General features: G+C 37.2%; 1 protein-coding gene across 1 annotated transcript in view; it reads left to right on the plus strand.

The window, feature by feature from the left end:
• ctbp2l (C-terminal binding protein 2, like) overlaps window positions 1–20,057 on the plus strand; it is a 74,861-nt gene that overhangs the window by 51,430 nt on the left and 3,374 nt on the right. Inside the window, exon 8 of the mRNA XM_042507328.1 lies at window positions 216–333. Coding sequence (XP_042363262.1) covers window positions 216–333 — 118 coding nt within the window. The remainder of the gene's footprint in view (window positions 1–215; window positions 334–20,057) is intronic.

Genomic DNA, 20,057 nt, shown 5'->3' on the forward strand with positions numbered 1-20,057 from the left:
GTTAAATGATCTTAATTTGCATTTGTGTATCCCAGCATGATATGTTTGTCGGTCTGAACTCATTAACACTTTGCCGTGGTCTGGTCACTCAGCCTCTTTAAGACATTTTGGCCTGTTAGAGTGTGTGATGTATGTCAGTGTTCTTCACTTCTTCTGACTGTGTGTGTGTGTGTGTGTGTGTGTGTGTGTGTGTGTGTGTTTGACTCATATGACAGGCCGAATCCCTGACAGCCTAAGAAACTGCGTCAACAAGGAGTTCTTCGTCACAACAGCACCATGGGCAGTTATGGATCAACCAGGCGTTCACCCTGAGCTCAACGGCGCCGCCTACAGGTAAGGAGTGAATGTGCAGATGGCTAGCAAACGCCCCACATCCCATTTCATAACAAAAGCTGCCCTGCATTTTTAGGATTGTGTTTTAATGACAGTAAAAATTATTATTATTTAAAGTATTCTGTACCCATGTGGGTATTTTTTTTCCTGCTATGTTAATAAGGAAATCCTAACAAATGCCATGCCATTATTCCCCTTTTCTCCTATATTCGCTGTTTTAAAATAGTGATGTGTCATCGAATAACTCCTTTGATGTAGATCCTAGTGCCACTGTCCTCTGTAGTTTTAGCGAGGTATTTTTTTTGCCCACCTGTGGGCTCTTCCTGATCTCAGCATGTCCGCCTCCATGTGCTTCTTTCACGCAGCCAAGTGAACCAAACTCTTCCAGCCGTAACAACCGGTGTCCCCCAAGACAAAATTATTGCCTAGATCAGGAGCAGGTAAATACGACCAATCCGGGCCAGCAGCCTCATGTCTGAAGGTCCAGGATAAGACGCTCCCACCTGAGCTCACGTGATGTGTGTCCCCTCTATAATCCCTCCAGTACTCACCTGTTTGAGTGAACACAGAGTAGAGATGGATGGCAGCGAATGTTGGTTTTGAGTGTCCCAGTAAGCATGACAAAAAGCCATTCACAAATAGTGTCATGGATGGAGTCATGCTTCGTGATTTCCTTCTTGTGGGTTTTTTGGGCAAGTTCTGTTGAATTTAATATCCCTGCACTGTATTGTGTTTTTCACCTCCTCTGATTGAATGGTGTTATTGTAAGGAACCCCTGAGGGGTCAACGTGGGATTTTGTTTTCTGAGCTACTTTTGCAACCCCTTGCAATAAAAGTTTTGCATTCTTTCTTTATTCATAGAAATAGTTTGTGTGTTCGGTCTTATTATAGTGCGCTGTCAGTTTAGTTTAAAGGGAATCCAAAATGTTTTGTGAGGTAACACAAAATTAGTTAAAAACAAAACAAAAAAATCCCACAATGACCCTTTGGGGGCTCTTTTTCCTTAGGATTTTCCTCGATGTCTTTTTGCCAGAGAATTGCAGTATAATGGCTCTTTCCCACCACATATTTCCAGGAACTAAATCAGGAATCTGTAGTCATTTATGATGAGAAAACCACCAACAATTTATGACTTTCTGATCCTTTATTTGATTAAACAGCTAATCTTTTCAGCCTCAGTTCTTTTTATCTGGTTTGTTCTCAGCCTTGTTATGTTGCAGAGTGGCTGCAGGTCCTTAGTACATTTAAAGTTATACAGTATATCTACCAGAGAAATTTCCACATTATAGTATGCTATTTATTGACATAGAGAATGCCATACTGTATTATGCCTTAAAAATATAGTATGGTATGAAAAAGTCACTGTGATATCAAAATTAATTATAAAAAAATGTGAAAGTATACAATGTTGAGGACTTGTCTGGTGTAGTATTTCAAAAGAATGTTGTATTATAGTATAACAAAAATGTCATAATGTAGTTTATCAAAAATAATGTAGAACACTATGTTGGAAAAAAAAGTCATAGCATAGTACCTCAATAAAAAGTTGTCAGCAAAATGTCATTGAAAAGTGTCGAAAAAAAGTCACAAAAACATCATAGTATATATCTGCTGAAAAAAAAATGTCACCAATACGTCATAGCACTGTACGTCGAAAAAAAAATGTCACTAAAATGTAGCAGTATATTCAGTCGACATCAACGCCACCAAAACTTCATTGTGTGGTATGTCAACTAAAATCTCACCAACATGTGATGGTATACTATGTCGTCAAAAATCCAAAGATAATGTCATAGTATATCGTCAAAAATCTTACCAAAATTTCCTCCACCAAAACGTCATAGTATAGTATGGCTTTAAAAAATGTCACCAATACATCATAGTATAGATTTTAGTCAAAAATCTCACCAAAACGTCAAAGTATAGCATGTCGTCAAAAATTCTCACCAAAACATCATAGTTTAGTATGTCGTTAAAAATATCACCCAAACGTCATAGTATAGCATGTCGTTTAAAATGCCACCAAAGTATTTTCTGTCGTCAGTGGTTCAAGTACATATGGAAAAGACTTGTTGAATGAGTATTAGTTGATAGTAACAGGCCAGGAAGATCGTTTGCGTAGTTTATCCAGCTAAATTTTCTGCATCACATCTATGATCCATTGGCTGATACATCCTTCCATTTACATAGACTTGAGCTATGTCAGAAGATTAATGTTCAAGAACGAAAACATGTTAGGATGGTATGACAAAGAATGTCAGAGTATGACAAAAATATCATAGTATAGTATGTCGAAAAAAAGTCACCAAAATGTCATAATACAGCATGCCAAAAAAAAATTGTCACCAAAACGTTATTGTATAGTATGTTGTCAACAATCTTACCAAAACATCGTAGTATGGTATGTCTTCAAAAATCTCTGAAAAATTACATAGTATTGTTTATCATAAAAACTCCCACCAAAACATCATAGTCTGTTATGTCTTTAAGAATCTCCAAAAAACACCTTAGTATAGCATGTCGTCAAAAATCTCACCGAAACCTCATAGTATACTATTTCGTCGAAAAATCACCAAAACATCATAATGTAGCATGTCAGCAAAAAATGTGGCCAAATTGTCATAGTACAGCATGTCGTCAAAAAATTTCACTAAAACTTCATAACATAGCATGTTGTCAAAAATCTCACCAAAATGTCAAAGTATTGTACCGTATATCATCAAAAATCTCACCAAAATGTCAACATACACAAACACTTTGTAACATGTTGTCAAAAATCTTGCCAAAGTATCATAGTATAGTATGTCATCAAAAACGTTGCCAAAATGTCATAGTACAGTTTGTTGTCAAAAATCATGCCACAGTGTCATAATATAGTATGTCATACGTCATAGTATAGCGTGTGGTCCAGAATCGAGCCAAACTGTCATAGTACAGCATTTAGTCCAAAATCGTGCCACAAAAATCATACCGTGACATTAGGTCCAAAATTGCCCCAAAAGTCATACTTTAGCAGATGGTCGCTATTCGCATCAATGAGTCAGACTATGCATGTGGTCCAAAATCACGCTGAGTCATATTATAGCATGTGGCCATTCTTTCGAAATGTTATACTATGTTGTTTCTCAACATGCTATACTGTGTGGTTTTAAGGCCTTTGCAAAAACCTCATTTTATCCACATTTTTTACATACTATACGATACAATTTTCATTTGTTTTTTTGGATATGCAATACTATGATGTTTTGGCATGTTTTTAAGACATGTCGTGTTTTCACATTTTTGAACAATGCTGCTGCATTTTTGTTCTATTTTTTTTTACGTGCAATATTTGGCCTGTTTTGCAACATTCAATGCCATGGCGAGTCTCGGCACGCTATTTTATGCTGTTTTGAGGTATTTTCAGCTATTTTTGGGACATGCCATATTTCGACATTTTTCCATACTATAGCCTTGCCTTTTCGCTCATTTTTTCAACATGCTATTTCATGGTCTCTTCGTCCGTTTTTGCAACTTTCTTTGCTATGGCGAGTCTCGGCACGCTATTTAATGCTGTTTTGAGGTGTTTTAAGCTGTTTTTGGGACATGTCATATTTTGACATTTTTCCATACTATAGCCTTGCCTTTTCGCTCATTTTTTCAACATGCTATTTCATGGTGTTTTTGTCCGTTTTTGCAACTTTCTTTGCTATGGCGAGTCTCGGCACGCTATTTTATGCTGTTTTGAGGTGTTTTAAGCTGTTTTTGGGACATGTCATATTTTGACATTTTTCCATACTATAGCCTTGCCTTTTCGCTCATTTTTTCAACATGCTATTTCATGGTGTTTTTGTCCGTTTTTGCAACTTTCTTTGCTATGGCGAGTCTCGGCACGCTATTTAATGCTGTTTTGAGGTGTTTTAAGCTGTTTTTGGGACATGTCATATTTTGACATTTTTCCATACTATAGCCTTGCCTTTTCGCTCATTTTTTCAACATGCTATTTCATGGTGTTTTTGTCCGTTTTTGCAACTTTCTTTGCTATGGCGAGTCTCGGCACGCTATTTAATGCTGTTTTGAGGTGTTTTAAGCTGTTTTTGGGACATGTCATATTTTGACATTTTTCCATACTATAGCCTTGCCTTTTCGCTCATTTTTTCAACATGCTATTTCATGGTGTTTTTGTCCGTTTTTGCAACTTTCTTTGCTATGGCGAGTCTCGGCACGCTATTTAATGCTGTTTTGAGGTGTTTTAAGCTGTTTTTGGGACATGTCATATTTTGACATTTTTCCATACTATAGCCTTGCCTTTTCGCTCATTTTTTCAACATGCTATTTCATGGTGTTTTTGTCCGTTTTTGCAACTTTCTTTGCTATGGCGAGTCTCGGCACGCTATTTAATGCTGTTTTGAGGTGTTTTAAGCTGTTTTTGGGACATGTCATATTTTGACATTTTTCCATACTATAGCCTTGCCTTTTCGCTCATTTTTTCAACATGCTATTTCATGGTGTTTTTGTCCGTTTTTGCAACTTTCTTTGCTATGGCGAGTCTCGGCACGCTATTTAATGCTGTTTTGAGGTGTTTTAAGCTGTTTTTGGGACATGTCATATTTTGACATTTTTCCATACTATAGCCTTGCCTTTTCGCTCATTTTTTCAACATGCTATTTCATGGTGTTTTTGTCCGTTTTTGCAACTTTCTTTGCTATGGCGAGTCTCGGCACGCTATTTAATGCTGTTTTGAGGTGTTTTAAGCTGTTTTTGGGACATGTCATATTTTGACATTTTTCCATACTATAGCCTTGCCTTTTCGCTCATTTTTTCAACATGCTATTTCATGGTGTTTTTGTCCGTTTTTGCAACTTTCTTTGCTATGGCGAGTCTCGGCACGCTATTTAATGCTGTTTTGAGGTGTTTTAAGCTGTTTTTGGGACATGTCATATTTTGACATTTTTCCATACTATAGCCTTGCCTTTTCGCTCATTTTTTCAACATGCTATTTCATGGTGTTTTTGTCCGTTTTTGCAACTTTCTTTGCTATGGCGAGTCTCGGCACGCTATTTAATGCTGTTTTGAGGTGTTTTAAGCTGTTTTTGGGACATGTCATATTTTGACATTTTTCCATACTATAGCCTTGCCTTTTCGCTCATTTTTTCAACATGCTATTTCATGGTGTTTTTGTCCGTTTTTGCAACTTTCTTTGCTATGGCGAGTCTCGGCACGCTATTTAATGCTGTTTTGAGGTGTTTTAAGCTGTTTTTGGGACATGTCATATTTTGACATTTTTCCATACTATAGCCTTGCCTTTTCGCTCATTTTTTCAACATGCTATTTCATGGTGTTTTTGTCCGTTTTTGCAACTTTCTTTGCTATGGCGAGTCTCGGCACGCTATTTAATGCTGTTTTGAGGTGTTTTAAGCTGTTTTTGGGACATGTCATATTTTGACATTTTTCCATACTATAGCCTTGCCTTTTCGCTCATTTTTTCAACATGCTATTTCATGGTGTTTTTGTCCGTTTTTGCAACTTTCTTTGCTATGGCGAGTCTCGGCACGCTATTTAATGCTGTTTTGAGGTGTTTTAAGCTGTTTTTGGGACATGTCATATTTTGACATTTTTCCATACTATAGCCTTGCCTTTTCGCTCATTTTTTCAACATGCTATTTCATGGTGTTTTTGTCCGTTTTTGCAACTTTCTTTGCTATGGCGAGTCTCGGCACGCTATTTAATGCTGTTTTGAGGTGTTTTAAGCTGTTTTTGGGACATGTCATATTTTGACATTTTTCCATACTATAGCCTTGCCTTTTCGCTCATTTTTTCAACATGCTATTTCATGGTGTTTTTGTCCGTTTTTGCAACTTTCTTTGCTATGGCGAGTCTCGGCACGCTATTTAATGCTGTTTTGAGGTGTTTTAAGCTGTTTTTGGGACATGTCATATTTTGACATTTTTCCATACTATAGCCTTGCCTTTTCGCTCATTTTTTCAACATGCTATTTCATGGTGTTTTTGTCCGTTTTTGCAACTTTCTTTGCTATGGCGAGTCTCGGCACGCTATTTAATGCTGTTTTGAGGTGTTTTAAGCTGTTTTTGGGACATGTCATATTTTGACATTTTTCCATACTATAGCCTTGCCTTTTCGCTCATTTTTTCAACATGCTATTTCATGGTGTTTTTGTCCGTTTTTGCAACTTTCTTTGCTATGGCGAGTCTCGGCACGCTATTTAATGCTGTTTTGAGGTGTTTTAAGCTGTTTTTGGGACATGTCATATTTTGACATTTTTCCATACTATAGCCTTGCCTTTTCGCTCATTTTTTCAACATGCTATTTCATGGTGTTTTTGTCCGTTTTTGCAACTTTCTTTGCTATGGCGAGTCTCGGCACGCTATTTAATGCTGTTTTGAGGTGTTTTAAGCTGTTTTTGGGACATGTCATATTTTGACATTTTTCCATACTATAGCCTTGCCTTTTCGCTCATTTTTTCAACATGCTATTTCATGGTGTTTTTGTCCGTTTTTGCAACTTTCTTTGCTATGGCGAGTCTCGGCACGCTATTTAATGCTGTTTTGAGGTGTTTTAAGCTGTTTTTGGGACATGTCATATTTTGACATTTTTCCATACTATAGCCTTGCCTTTTCGCTCATTTTTTCAACATGCTATTTCATGGTGTTTTTGTCCGTTTTTGCAACTTTCTTTGCTATGGCGAGTCTCGGCACGCTATTTAATGCTGTTTTGAGGTGTTTTAAGCTGTTTTTGGGACATGTCATATTTTGACATTTTTCCATACTATAGCCTTGCCTTTTCGCTCATTTTTTCAACATGCTATTTCATGGTGTTTTTGTCCGTTTTTGCAACTTTCTTTGCTATGGCGAGTCTCGGCACGCTATTTAATGCTGTTTTGAGGTGTTTTAAGCTGTTTTTGGGACATGTCATATTTTGACATTTTTCCATACTATAGCCTTGCCTTTTCGCTCATTTTTTCAACATGCTATTTCATGGTGTTTTTGTCCGTTTTTGCAACTTTCTTTGCTATGGCGAGTCTCGGCACGCTATTTAATGCTGTTTTGAGGTGTTTTAAGCTGTTTTTGGGACATGTCATATTTTGACATTTTTCCATACTATAGCCTTGCCTTTTCGCTCATTTTTTCAACATGCTATTTCATGGTGTTTTTGTCCGTTTTTGCAACTTTCTTTGCTATGGCGAGTCTCGGCACGCTATTTAATGCTGTTTTGAGGTGTTTTAAGCTGTTTTTGGGACATGTCATATTTTGACATTTTTCCATACTATAGCCTTGCCTTTTCGCTCATTTTTTCAACATGCTATTTCATGGTGTTTTTGTCCGTTTTTGCAACTTTCTTTGCTATGGCGAGTCTCGGCACGCTATTTAATGCTGTTTTGAGGTGTTTTAAGCTGTTTTTGGGACATGTCATATTTTGACATTTTTCCATACTATAGCCTTGCCTTTTCGCTCATTTTTTCAACATGCTATTTCATGGTGTTTTTGTCCGTTTTTGCAACTTTCTTTGCTATGGCGAGTCTCGGCACGCTATTTAATGCTGTTTTGAGGTGTTTTAAGCTGTTTTTGGGACATGTCATATTTTGACATTTTTCCATACTATAGCCTTGCCTTTTCGCTCATTTTTTCAACATGCTATTTCATGGTGTTTTTGTCCGTTTTTGCAACTTTCTTTGCTATGGCGAGTCTCGGCACGCTATTTAATGCTGTTTTGAGGTGTTTTAAGCTGTTTTTGGGACATGTCATATTTTGACATTTTTCCATACTATAGCCTTGCCTTTTCGCTCATTTTTTCAACATGCTATTTCATGGTGTTTTTGTCCGTTTTTGCAACTTTCTTTGCTATGGCGAGTCTCGGCACGCTATTTAATGCTGTTTTGAGGTGTTTTAAGCTGTTTTTGGGACATGTCATATTTTGACATTTTTCCATACTATAGCCTTGCCTTTTCGCTCATTTTTTCAACATGCTATTTCATGGTGTTTTTGTCCGTTTTTGCAACTTTCTTTGCTATGGCGAGTCTCGGCACGCTATTTAATGCTGTTTTGAGGTGTTTTAAGCTGTTTTTGGGACATGTCATATTTTGACATTTTTCCATACTATAGCCTTGCCTTTTCGCTCATTTTTTCAACATGCTATTTCATGGTGTTTTTGTCCGTTTTTGCAACTTTCTTTGCTATGGCGAGTCTCGGCACGCTATTTAATGCTGTTTTGAGGTGTTTTAAGCTGTTTTTGGGACATGTCATATTTTGACATTTTTCCATACTATAGCCTTGCCTTTTCGCTCATTTTTTCAACATGCTATTTCATGGTGTTTTTGTCCGTTTTTGCAACTTTCTTTGCTATGGCGAGTCTCGGCACGCTATTTAATGCTGTTTTGAGGTGTTTTAAGCTGTTTTTGGGACATGTCATATTTTGACATTTTTCCATACTATAGCCTTGCCTTTTCGCTCATTTTTTCAACATGCTATTTCATGGTGTTTTTGTCCGTTTTTGCAACTTTCTTTGCTATGGCGAGTCTCGGCACGCTATTTAATGCTGTTTTGAGGTGTTTTAAGCTGTTTTTGGGACATGTCATATTTTGACATTTTTCCATACTATAGCCTTGCCTTTTCGCTCATTTTTTCAACATGCTATTTCATGGTGTTTTTGTCCGTTTTTGCAACTTTCTTTGCTATGGCGAGTCTCGGCACGCTATTTAATGCTGTTTTGAGGTGTTTTAAGCTGTTTTTGGGACATGTCATATTTTGACATTTTTCCATACTATAGCCTTGCCTTTTCGCTCATTTTTTCAACATGCTATTTCATGGTGTTTTTGTCCGTTTTTGCAACTTTCTTTGCTATGGCGAGTCTCGGCACGCTATTTAATGCTGTTTTGAGGTGTTTTAAGCTGTTTTTGGGACATGTCATATTTTGACATTTTTCCATACTATAGCCTTGCCTTTTCGCTCATTTTTTCAACATGCTATTTCATGGTGTTTTTGTCCGTTTTTGCAACTTTCTTTGCTATGGCGAGTCTCGGCACGCTATTTAATGCTGTTTTGAGGTGTTTTAAGCTGTTTTTGGGACATGTCATATTTTGACATTTTTCCATACTATAGCCTTGCCTTTTCGCTCATTTTTTCAACATGCTATTTCATGGTGTTTTTGTCCGTTTTTGCAACTTTCTTTGCTATGGCGAGTCTCGGCACGCTATTTAATGCTGTTTTGAGGTGTTTTAAGCTGTTTTTGGGACATGTCATATTTTGACATTTTTCCATACTATAGCCTTGCCTTTTCGCTCATTTTTTCAACATGCTATTTCATGGTGTTTTTGTCCGTTTTTGCAACTTTCTTTGCTATGGCGAGTCTCGGCACGCTATTTAATGCTGTTTTGAGGTGTTTTAAGCTGTTTTTGGGACATGTCATATTTTGACATTTTTCCATACTATAGCCTTGCCTTTTCGCTCATTTTTTCAACATGCTATTTCATGGTGTTTTTGTCCGTTTTTGCAACTTTCTTTGCTATGGCGAGTCTCGGCACGCTATTTAATGCTGTTTTGAGGTGTTTTAAGCTGTTTTTGGGACATGTCATATTTTGACATTTTTCCATACTATAGCCTTGCCTTTTCGCTCATTTTTTCAACATGCTATTTCATGGTGTTTTTGTCCGTTTTTGCAACTTTCTTTGCTATGGCGAGTCTCGGCACGCTATTTAATGCTGTTTTGAGGTGTTTTAAGCTGTTTTTGGGACATGTCATATTTTGACATTTTTCCATACTATAGCCTTGCCTTTTCGCTCATTTTTTCAACATGCTATTTCATGGTGTTTTTGTCCGTTTTTGCAACTTTCTTTGCTATGGCGAGTCTCGGCACGCTATTTAATGCTGTTTTGAGGTGTTTTAAGCTGTTTTTGGGACATGTCATATTTTGACATTTTTCCATACTATAGCCTTGCCTTTTCGCTCATTTTTTCAACATGCTATTTCATGGTGTTTTTGTCCGTTTTTGCAACTTTCTTTGCTATGGCGAGTCTCGGCACGCTATTTAATGCTGTTTTGAGGTGTTTTAAGCTGTTTTTGGGACATGTCATATTTTGACATTTTTCCATACTATAGCCTTGCCTTTTCGCTCATTTTTTCAACATGCTATTTCATGGTGTTTTTGTCCGTTTTTGCAACTTTCTTTGCTATGGCGAGTCTCGGCACGCTATTTAATGCTGTTTTGAGGTGTTTTAAGCTGTTTTTGGGACATGTCATATTTTGACATTTTTCCATACTATAGCCTTGCCTTTTCGCTCATTTTTTCAACATGCTATTTCATGGTGTTTTTGTCCGTTTTTGCAACTTTCTTTGCTATGGCGAGTCTCGGCACGCTATTTAATGCTGTTTTGAGGTGTTTTAAGCTGTTTTTGGGACATGTCATATTTTGACATTTTTCCATACTATAGCCTTGCCTTTTCGCTCATTTTTTCAACATGCTATTTCATGGTGTTTTTGTCCGTTTTTGCAACTTTCTTTGCTATGGCGAGTCTCGGCACGCTATTTAATGCTGTTTTGAGGTGTTTTAAGCTGTTTTTGGGACATGTCATATTTTGACATTTTTCCATACTATAGCCTTGCCTTTTCGCTCATTTTTTCAACATGCTATTTCATGGTGTTTTTGTCCGTTTTTGCAACTTTCTTTGCTATGGCGAGTCTCGGCACGCTATTTAATGCTGTTTTGAGGTGTTTTAAGCTGTTTTTGGGACATGTCATATTTTGACATTTTTCCATACTATAGCCTTGCCTTTTCGCTCATTTTTTCAACATGCTATTTCATGGTGTTTTTGTCCGTTTTTGCAACTTTCTTTGCTATGGCGAGTCTCGGCACGCTATTTAATGCTGTTTTGAGGTGTTTTAAGCTGTTTTTGGGACATGTCATATTTTGACATTTTTCCATACTATAGCCTTGCCTTTTCGCTCATTTTTTCAACATGCTATTTCATGGTGTTTTTGTCCGTTTTTGCAACTTTCTTTGCTATGGCGAGTCTCGGCACGCTATTTAATGCTGTTTTGAGGTGTTTTAAGCTGTTTTTGGGACATGTCATATTTTGACATTTTTCCATACTATAGCCTTGCCTTTTCGCTCATTTTTTCAACATGCTATTTCATGGTGTTTTTGTCCGTTTTTGCAACTTTCTTTGCTATGGCGAGTCTCGGCACGCTATTTAATGCTGTTTTGAGGTGTTTTAAGCTGTTTTTGGGACATGTCATATTTTGACATTTTTCCATACTATAGCCTTGCCTTTTCGCTCATTTTTTCAACATGCTATTTCATGGTGTTTTTGTCCGTTTTTGCAACTTTCTTTGCTATGGCGAGTCTCGGCACGCTATTTAATGCTGTTTTGAGGTGTTTTAAGCTGTTTTTGGGACATGTCATATTTTGACATTTTTCCATACTATAGCCTTGCCTTTTCGCTCATTTTTTCAACATGCTATTTCATGGTGTTTTTGTCCGTTTTTGCAACTTTCTTTGCTATGGCGAGTCTCGGCACGCTATTTAATGCTGTTTTGAGGTGTTTTAAGCTGTTTTTGGGACATGTCATATTTTGACATTTTTCCATACTATAGCCTTGCCTTTTCGCTCATTTTTTCAACATGCTATTTCATGGTGTTTTTGTCCGTTTTTGCAACTTTCTTTGCTATGGCGAGTCTCGGCACGCTATTTAATGCTGTTTTGAGGTGTTTTAAGCTGTTTTTGGGACATGTCATATTTTGACATTTTTCCATACTATAGCCTTGCCTTTTCGCTCATTTTTTCAACATGCTATTTCATGGTGTTTTTGTCCGTTTTTGCAACTTTCTTTGCTATGGCGAGTCTCGGCACGCTATTTAATGCTGTTTTGAGGTGTTTTAAGCTGTTTTTGGGACATGTCATATTTTGACATTTTTCCATACTATAGCCTTGCCTTTTCGCTCATTTTTTCAACATGCTATTTCATGGTGTTTTTGTCCGTTTTTGCAACTTTCTTTGCTATGGCGAGTCTCGGCACGCTATTTAATGCTGTTTTGAGGTGTTTTAAGCTGTTTTTGGGACATGTCATATTTTGACATTTTTCCATACTATAGCCTTGCCTTTTCGCTCATTTTTTCAACATGCTATTTCATGGTGTTTTTGTCCGTTTTTGCAACTTTCTTTGCTATGGCGAGTCTCGGCACGCTATTTAATGCTGTTTTGAGGTGTTTTAAGCTGTTTTTGGGACATGTCATATTTTGACATTTTTCCATACTATAGCCTTGCCTTTTCGCTCATTTTTTCAACATGCTATTTCATGGTGTTTTTGTCCGTTTTTGCAACTTTCTTTGCTATGGCGAGTCTCGGCACGCTATTTAATGCTGTTTTGAGGTGTTTTAAGCTGTTTTTGGGACATGTCATATTTTGACATTTTTCCATACTATAGCCTTGCCTTTTCGCTCATTTTTTCAACATGCTATTTCATGGTGTTTTTGTCCGTTTTTGCAACTTTCTTTGCTATGGCGAGTCTCGGCACGCTATTTAATGCTGTTTTGAGGTGTTTTAAGCTGTTTTTGGGACATGTCATATTTTGACATTTTTCCATACTATAGCCTTGCCTTTTCGCTCATTTTTTCAACATGCTATTTCATGGTGTTTTTGTCCGTTTTTGCAACTTTCTTTGCTATGGCGAGTCTCGGCACGCTATTTAATGCTGTTTTGAGGTGTTTTAAGCTGTTTTTGGGACATGTCATATTTTGACATTTTTCCATACTATAGCCTTGCCTTTTCGCTCATTTTTTCAACATGCTATTTCATGGTGTTTTTGTCCGTTTTTGCAACTTTCTTTGCTATGGCGAGTCTCGGCACGCTATTTAATGCTGTTTTGAGGTGTTTTAAGCTGTTTTTGGGACATGTCATATTTTGACATTTTTCCATACTATAGCCTTGCCTTTTCGCTCATTTTTTCAACATGCTATTTCATGGTGTTTTTGTCCGTTTTTGCAACTTTCTTTGCTATGGCGAGTCTCGGCACGCTATTTAATGCTGTTTTGAGGTGTTTTAAGCTGTTTTTGGGACATGTCATATTTTGACATTTTTCCATACTATAGCCTTGCCTTTTCGCTCATTTTTTCAACATGCTATTTCATGGTGTTTTTGTCCGTTTTTGCAACTTTCTTTGCTATGGCGAGTCTCGGCACGCTATTTAATGCTGTTTTGAGGTGTTTTAAGCTGTTTTTGGGACATGTCATATTTTGACATTTTTCCATACTATAGCCTTGCCTTTTCGCTCATTTTTTCAACATGCTATTTCATGGTGTTTTTGTCCGTTTTTGCAACTTTCTTTGCTATGGCGAGTCTCGGCACGCTATTTAATGCTGTTTTGAGGTGTTTTAAGCTGTTTTTGGGACATGTCATATTTTGACATTTTTCCATACTATAGCCTTGCCTTTTCGCTCATTTTTTCAACATGCTATTTCATGGTGTTTTTGTCCGTTTTTGCAACTTTCTTTGCTATGGCGAGTCTCGGCACGCTATTTAATGCTGTTTTGAGGTGTTTTAAGCTGTTTTTGGGACATGTCATATTTTGACATTTTTCCATACTATAGCCTTGCCTTTTCGCTCATTTTTTCAACATGCTATTTCATGGTGTTTTTGTCCGTTTTTGCAACTTTCTTTGCTATGGCGAGTCTCGGCACGCTATTTAATGCTGTTTTGAGGTGTTTTAAGCTGTTTTTGGGACATGTCATATTTTGACATTTTTCCATACTATAGCCTTGCCTTTTCGCTCATTTTTTCAACATGCTATTTCATGGTGTTTTTGTCCGTTTTTGCAACTTTCTTTGCTATGGCGAGTCTCGGCACGCTATTTAATGCTGTTTTGAGGTGTTTTAAGCTGTTTTTGGGACATGTCATATTTTGACATTTTTCCATACTATAGCCTTGCCTTTTCGCTCATTTTTTCAACATGCTATTTCATGGTGTTTTTGTCCGTTTTTGCAACTTTCTTTGCTATGGCGAGTCTCGGCACGCTATTTAATGCTGTTTTGAGGTGTTTTAAGCTGTTTTTGGGACATGTCATATTTTGACATTTTTCCATACTATAGCCTTGCCTTTTCGCTCATTTTTTCAACATGCTATTTCATGGTGTTTTTGTCCGTTTTTGCAACTTTCTTTGCTATGGCGAGTCTCGGCACGCTATTTAATGCTGTTTTGAGGTGTTTTAAGCTGTTTTTGGGACATGTCATATTTTGACATTTTTCCATACTATAGCCTTGCCTTTTCGCTCATTTTTTCAACATGCTATTTCATGGTGTTTTTGTCCGTTTTTGCAACTTTCTTTGCTATGGCGAGTCTCGGCACGCTATTTAATGCTGTTTTGAGGTGTTTTAAGCTGTTTTTGGGACATGTCATATTTTGACATTTTTCCATACTATAGCCTTGCCTTTTCGCTCATTTTTTCAACATGCTATTTCATGGTGTTTTTGTCCGTTTTTGCAACTTTCTTTGCTATGGCGAGTCTCGGCACGCTATTTAATGCTGTTTTGAGGTGTTTTAAGCTGTTTTTGGGACATGTCATATTTTGACATTTTTCCATACTATAGCCTTGCCTTTTCGCTCATTTTTTCAACATGCTATTTCATGGTGTTTTTGTCCGTTTTTGCAACTTTCTTTGCTATGGCGAGTCTCGGCACGCTATTTAATGCTGTTTTGAGGTGTTTTAAGCTGTTTTTGGGACATGTCATATTTTGACATTTTTCCATACTATAGCCTTGCCTTTTCGCTCATTTTTTCAACATGCTATTTCATGGTGTTTTTGTCCGTTTTTGCAACTTTCTTTGCTATGGCGAGTCTCGGCACGCTATTTAATGCTGTTTTGAGGTGTTTTAAGCTGTTTTTGGGACATGTCATATTTTGACATTTTTCCATACTATAGCCTTGCCTTTTCGCTCATTTTTTCAACATGCTATTTCATGGTGTTTTTGTCCGTTTTTGCAACTTTCTTTGCTATGGCGAGTCTCGGCACGCTATTTAATGCTGTTTTGAGGTGTTTTAAGCTGTTTTTGGGACATGTCATATTTTGACATTTTTCCATACTATAGCCTTGCCTTTTCGCTCATTTTTTCAACATGCTATTTCATGGTGTTTTTGTCCGTTTTTGCAACTTTCTTTGCTATGGCGAGTCTCGGCACGCTATTTAATGCTGTTTTGAGGTGTTTTAAGCTGTTTTTGGGACATGTCATATTTTGACATTTTTCCATACTATAGCCTTGCCTTTTCGCTCATTTTTTCAACATGCTATTTCATGGTGTTTTTGTCCGTTTTTGCAACTTTCTTTGCTATGGCGAGTCTCGGCACGCTATTTAATGCTGTTTTGAGGTGTTTTAAGCTGTTTTTGGGACATGTCATATTTTGACATTTTTCCATACTATAGCCTTGCCTTTTCGCTCATTTTTTCAACATGCTATTTCATGGTGTTTTTGTCCGTTTTTGCAACTTTCTTTGCTATGGCGAGTCTCGGCACGCTATTTAATGCTGTTTTGAGGTGTTTTAAGCTGTTTTTGGGACATGTCATATTTTGACATTTTTCCATACTATAGCCTTGCCTTTTCGCTCATTTTTTCAACATGCTATTTCATGGTGTTTTTGTCCGTTTTTGCAACTTTCTTTGCTATGGCGAGTCTCGGCACGCTATTTAATGCTGTTTTGAGGTGTTTTAAGCTGTTTTTGGGACATGTCATATTTTGACATTTTTCCATACTATAGCCTTGCCTTTTCGCTCATTTTTTCAACATGCTATTTCATGGTGTTTTTGTCCGTTTTTGCAACTTTCTTTGCTATGGCGAGTCTCGGCACGCTATTTAATGCTGTTTTGAGGTGTTTTAAGCTGTTTTTGGGACATGTCATATTTTGACATTTTTCCATACTATAGCCTTGCCTTTTCGCTCATTTTTTCAACATGCTATTTCATGGTGTTTTTGTCCGTTTTTGCAACTTTCTTTGCTATGGCGAGTCTCGGCACGCTATTTAATGCTGTTTTGAGGTGTTTTAAGCTGTTTTTGGGACATGTCATATTTTGACATTTTTCCATACTATAGCCTTGCCTTTTCGCTCATTTTTTCAACATGCTATTTCATGGTGTTTTTGTCCGTTTTTGCAACTTTCTTTGCTATGGCGAGTCTCGGCACGCTATTTAATGCTGTTTTGAGGTGTTTTAAGCTGTTTTTGGGACATGTCATATTTTGACATTTTTCCATACTATAGCCTTGCCTTTTCGCTCATTTTTTCAACATGCTATTTCATGGTGTTTTTGTCCGTTTTTGCAACTTTCTTTGCTATGGCGAGTCTCGGCACGCTATTTAATGCTGTTTTGAGGTGTTTTAAGCTGTTTTTGGGACATGTCATATTTTGACATTTTTCCATACTATAGCCTTGCCTTTTCGCTCATTTTTTCAACATGCTATTTCATGGTGTTTTTGTCCGTTTTTGCAACTTTCTTTGCTATGGCGAGTCTCGGCACGCTATTTAATGCTGTTTTGAGGTGTTTTAAGCTGTTTTTGGGACATGTCATATTTTGACATTTTTCCATACTATAGCCTTGCCTTTTCGCTCATTTTTTCAACATGCTATTTCATGGTGTTTTTGTCCGTTTTTGCAACTTTCTTTGCTATGGCGAGTCTCGGCACGCTATTTAATGCTGTTTTGAGGTGTTTTAAGCTGTTTTTGGGACATGTCATATTTTGACATTTTTCCATACTATAGCCTTGCCTTTTCGCTCATTTTTTCAACATGCTATTTCATGGTGTTTTTGTCCGTTTTTGCAACTTTCTTTGCTATGGCGAGTCTCGGCACGCTATTTAATGCTGTTTTGAGGTGTTTTAAGCTGTTTTTGGGACATGTCATATTTTGACATTTTTCCATACTATAGCCTTGCCTTTTCGCTCATTTTTTCAACATGCTATTTCATGGTGTTTTTGTCCGTTTTTGCAACTTTCTTTGCTATGGCGAGTCTCGGCACGCTATTTAATGCTGTTTTGAGGTGTTTTAAGCTGTTTTTGGGACATGTCATATTTTGACATTTTTCCATACTATAGCCTTGCCTTTTCGCTCATTTTTTCAACATGCTATTTCATGGTGTTTTTGTCCGTTTTTGCAACTTTCTTTGCTATGGCGAGTCTCGGCACGCTATTTAATGCTGTTTTGAGGTGTTTTAAGCTGTTTTTGGGACATGTCATATTTTGACATTTTTCCATACTATAGCCTTGCCTTTTCGCTCATTTTTTCAACATGCTATTTCATGGTGTTTTTGTCCGTTTTTGCAACTTTCTTTGCTATGGCGAGTCTCGGCACGCTATTTAATGCTGTTTTGAGGTGTTTTAAGCTGTTTTTGGGACATGTCATATTTTGACATTTTTCCATACTATAGCCTTGCCTTTTCGCTCATTTTTTCAACATGCTATTTCATGGTGTTTTTGTCCGTTTTTGCAACTTTCTTTGCTATGGCGAGTCTCGGCACGCTATTTAATGCTGTTTTGAGGTGTTTTAAGCTGTTTTTGGGACATGTCATATTTTGACATTTTTCCATACTATAGCCTTGCCTTTTCGCTCATTTTTTCAACATGCTATTTCATGGTGTTTTTGTCCGTTTTTGCAACTTTCTTTGCTATGGCGAGTCTCGGCACGCTATTTAATGCTGTTTTGAGGTGTTTTAAGCTGTTTTTGGGACATGTCATATTTTGACATTTTTCCATACTATAGCCTTGCCTTTTCGCTCATTTTTTCAACATGCTATTTCATGGTGTTTTTGTCCGTTTTTGCAACTTTCTTTGCTATGGCGAGTCTCGGCACGCTATTTAATGCTGTTTTGAGGTGTTTTAAGCTGTTTTTGGGACATGTCATATTTTGACATTTTTCCATACTATAGCCTTGCCTTTTCGCTCATTTTTTCAACATGCTATTTCATGGTGTTTTTGTCCGTTTTTGCAACTTTCTTTGCTATGGCGAGTCTCGGCACGCTATTTAATGCTGTTTTGAGGTGTTTTAAGCTGTTTTTGGGACATGTCATATTTTGACATTTTTCCATACTATAGCCTTGCCTTTTCGCTCATTTTTTCAACATGCTATTTCATGGTGTTTTTGTCCGTTTTTGCAACTTTCTTTGCTATGGCGAGTCTCGGCACGCTATTTAATGCTGTTTTGAGGTGTTTTAAGCTGTTTTTGGGACATGTCATATTTTGACATTTTTCCATACTATAGCCTTGCCTTTTCGCTCATTTTTTCAACATGCTATTTCATGGTGTTTTTGTCCGTTTTTGCAACTTTCTTTGCTATGGCGAGTCTCGGCACGCTATTTAATGCTGTTTTGAGGTGTTTTAAGCTGTTTTTGGGACATGTCATATTTTGACATTTTTCCATACTATAGCCTTGCCTTTTCGCTCATTTTTTCAACATGCTATTTCATGGTGTTTTTGTCCGTTTTTGCAACTTTCTTTGCTATGGCGAGTCTCGGCACGCTATTTAATGCTGTTTTGAGGTGTTTTAAGCTGTTTTTGGGACATGTCATATTTTGACATTTTTCCATACTATAGCCTTGCCTTTTCGCTCATTTTTTCAACATGCTATTTCATGGTGTTTTTGTCCGTTTTTGCAACTTTCTTTGCTATGGCGAGTCTCGGCACGTTATTTAATGCTGTTTTGAGGTGTTTTAAGCTGTTTTTGGGACATGTCATATTTTGACATTTTTCCATACTATAGCCTTGCCTTTTCGCTCATTTTTTCAACATGCTATTTCATGGTGTTTTTGTCCGTTTTTGCAACTTTCTTTACTATGGCGAGTCTCGGCACGTTATTTAATGCTGTTTTGAGGTGTTTTAAGCTGTTTTTGGGACATGTCATATTTTGACATTTTTTGCCTTGCCTTTTTGGTTCTTTTTTCAACATGCTATGTTATGCCATGCCTTGGCATGCTATGTTTGGTGGTTTTCAGCTGTTTTTGCAACGTCCTATTGTTTTATCGTTACCCTATATAGCCTTGCATTTTTTGTCATTTTTCGATATGCCATACTATGGTGTTTTTGCAATATTCATTAATTTTGCTTTGTTAGTAATCAGGAACTTCAGCATTTTATTGATCCACCATTGGAGATGCAGTTAACCAGTTCCTCAACAAATGTGCACATGACATCACTGAGTCCATCTTGCCATTGGCAACTTCTGTCAATTTTACCGTCTGTTGAAAGGGGGATCGGCACCTGTTATAATATAAAGGAGGGATGACACAACAACATCAAAACAGAACCTAAACTTTAGGAACAATATATATACATCACAGTATAATACATTTCGGTCATTTTTTTGAACATGCTATTTTGTGATGTTTTTGGTTGGACATTTTTCAATATTCTTTACAATGACGTGTCTCCACATGCTACTCTATGTGGTTTTCATCTGTTTTTTTGAACGTCATACCTTGACATTTTTTGCGCTCTATGCTTTTTTATGTGTTTCTTTAGCTGTGTTTTGGACATGTGATGCAGTCAAAAATCACACCAAAAAGTCATATTATAGCATGTGGTATAAAATTGCCGGAAAAAATCATACTATAGCATGTGGGCCAGAATCACTCAAAAAGGTCATACTATAGCATGTGGTCCAAAATCGAGCCAAAAAGGCCTTCTATGTTGTCAAAAATAGCCCCAAAATATCCTTGTATGGTATGACGTCAAACATCGCGCCAAACCATGATCGTATAACAT

Source organism: Plectropomus leopardus, chromosome 19 (assembly GCF_008729295.1).
Source record: "Plectropomus leopardus isolate mb chromosome 19, YSFRI_Pleo_2.0, whole genome shotgun sequence".
In the NCBI taxonomy this organism is placed as follows: domain Eukaryota; kingdom Metazoa; phylum Chordata; class Actinopteri; order Perciformes; family Serranidae; genus Plectropomus; species Plectropomus leopardus.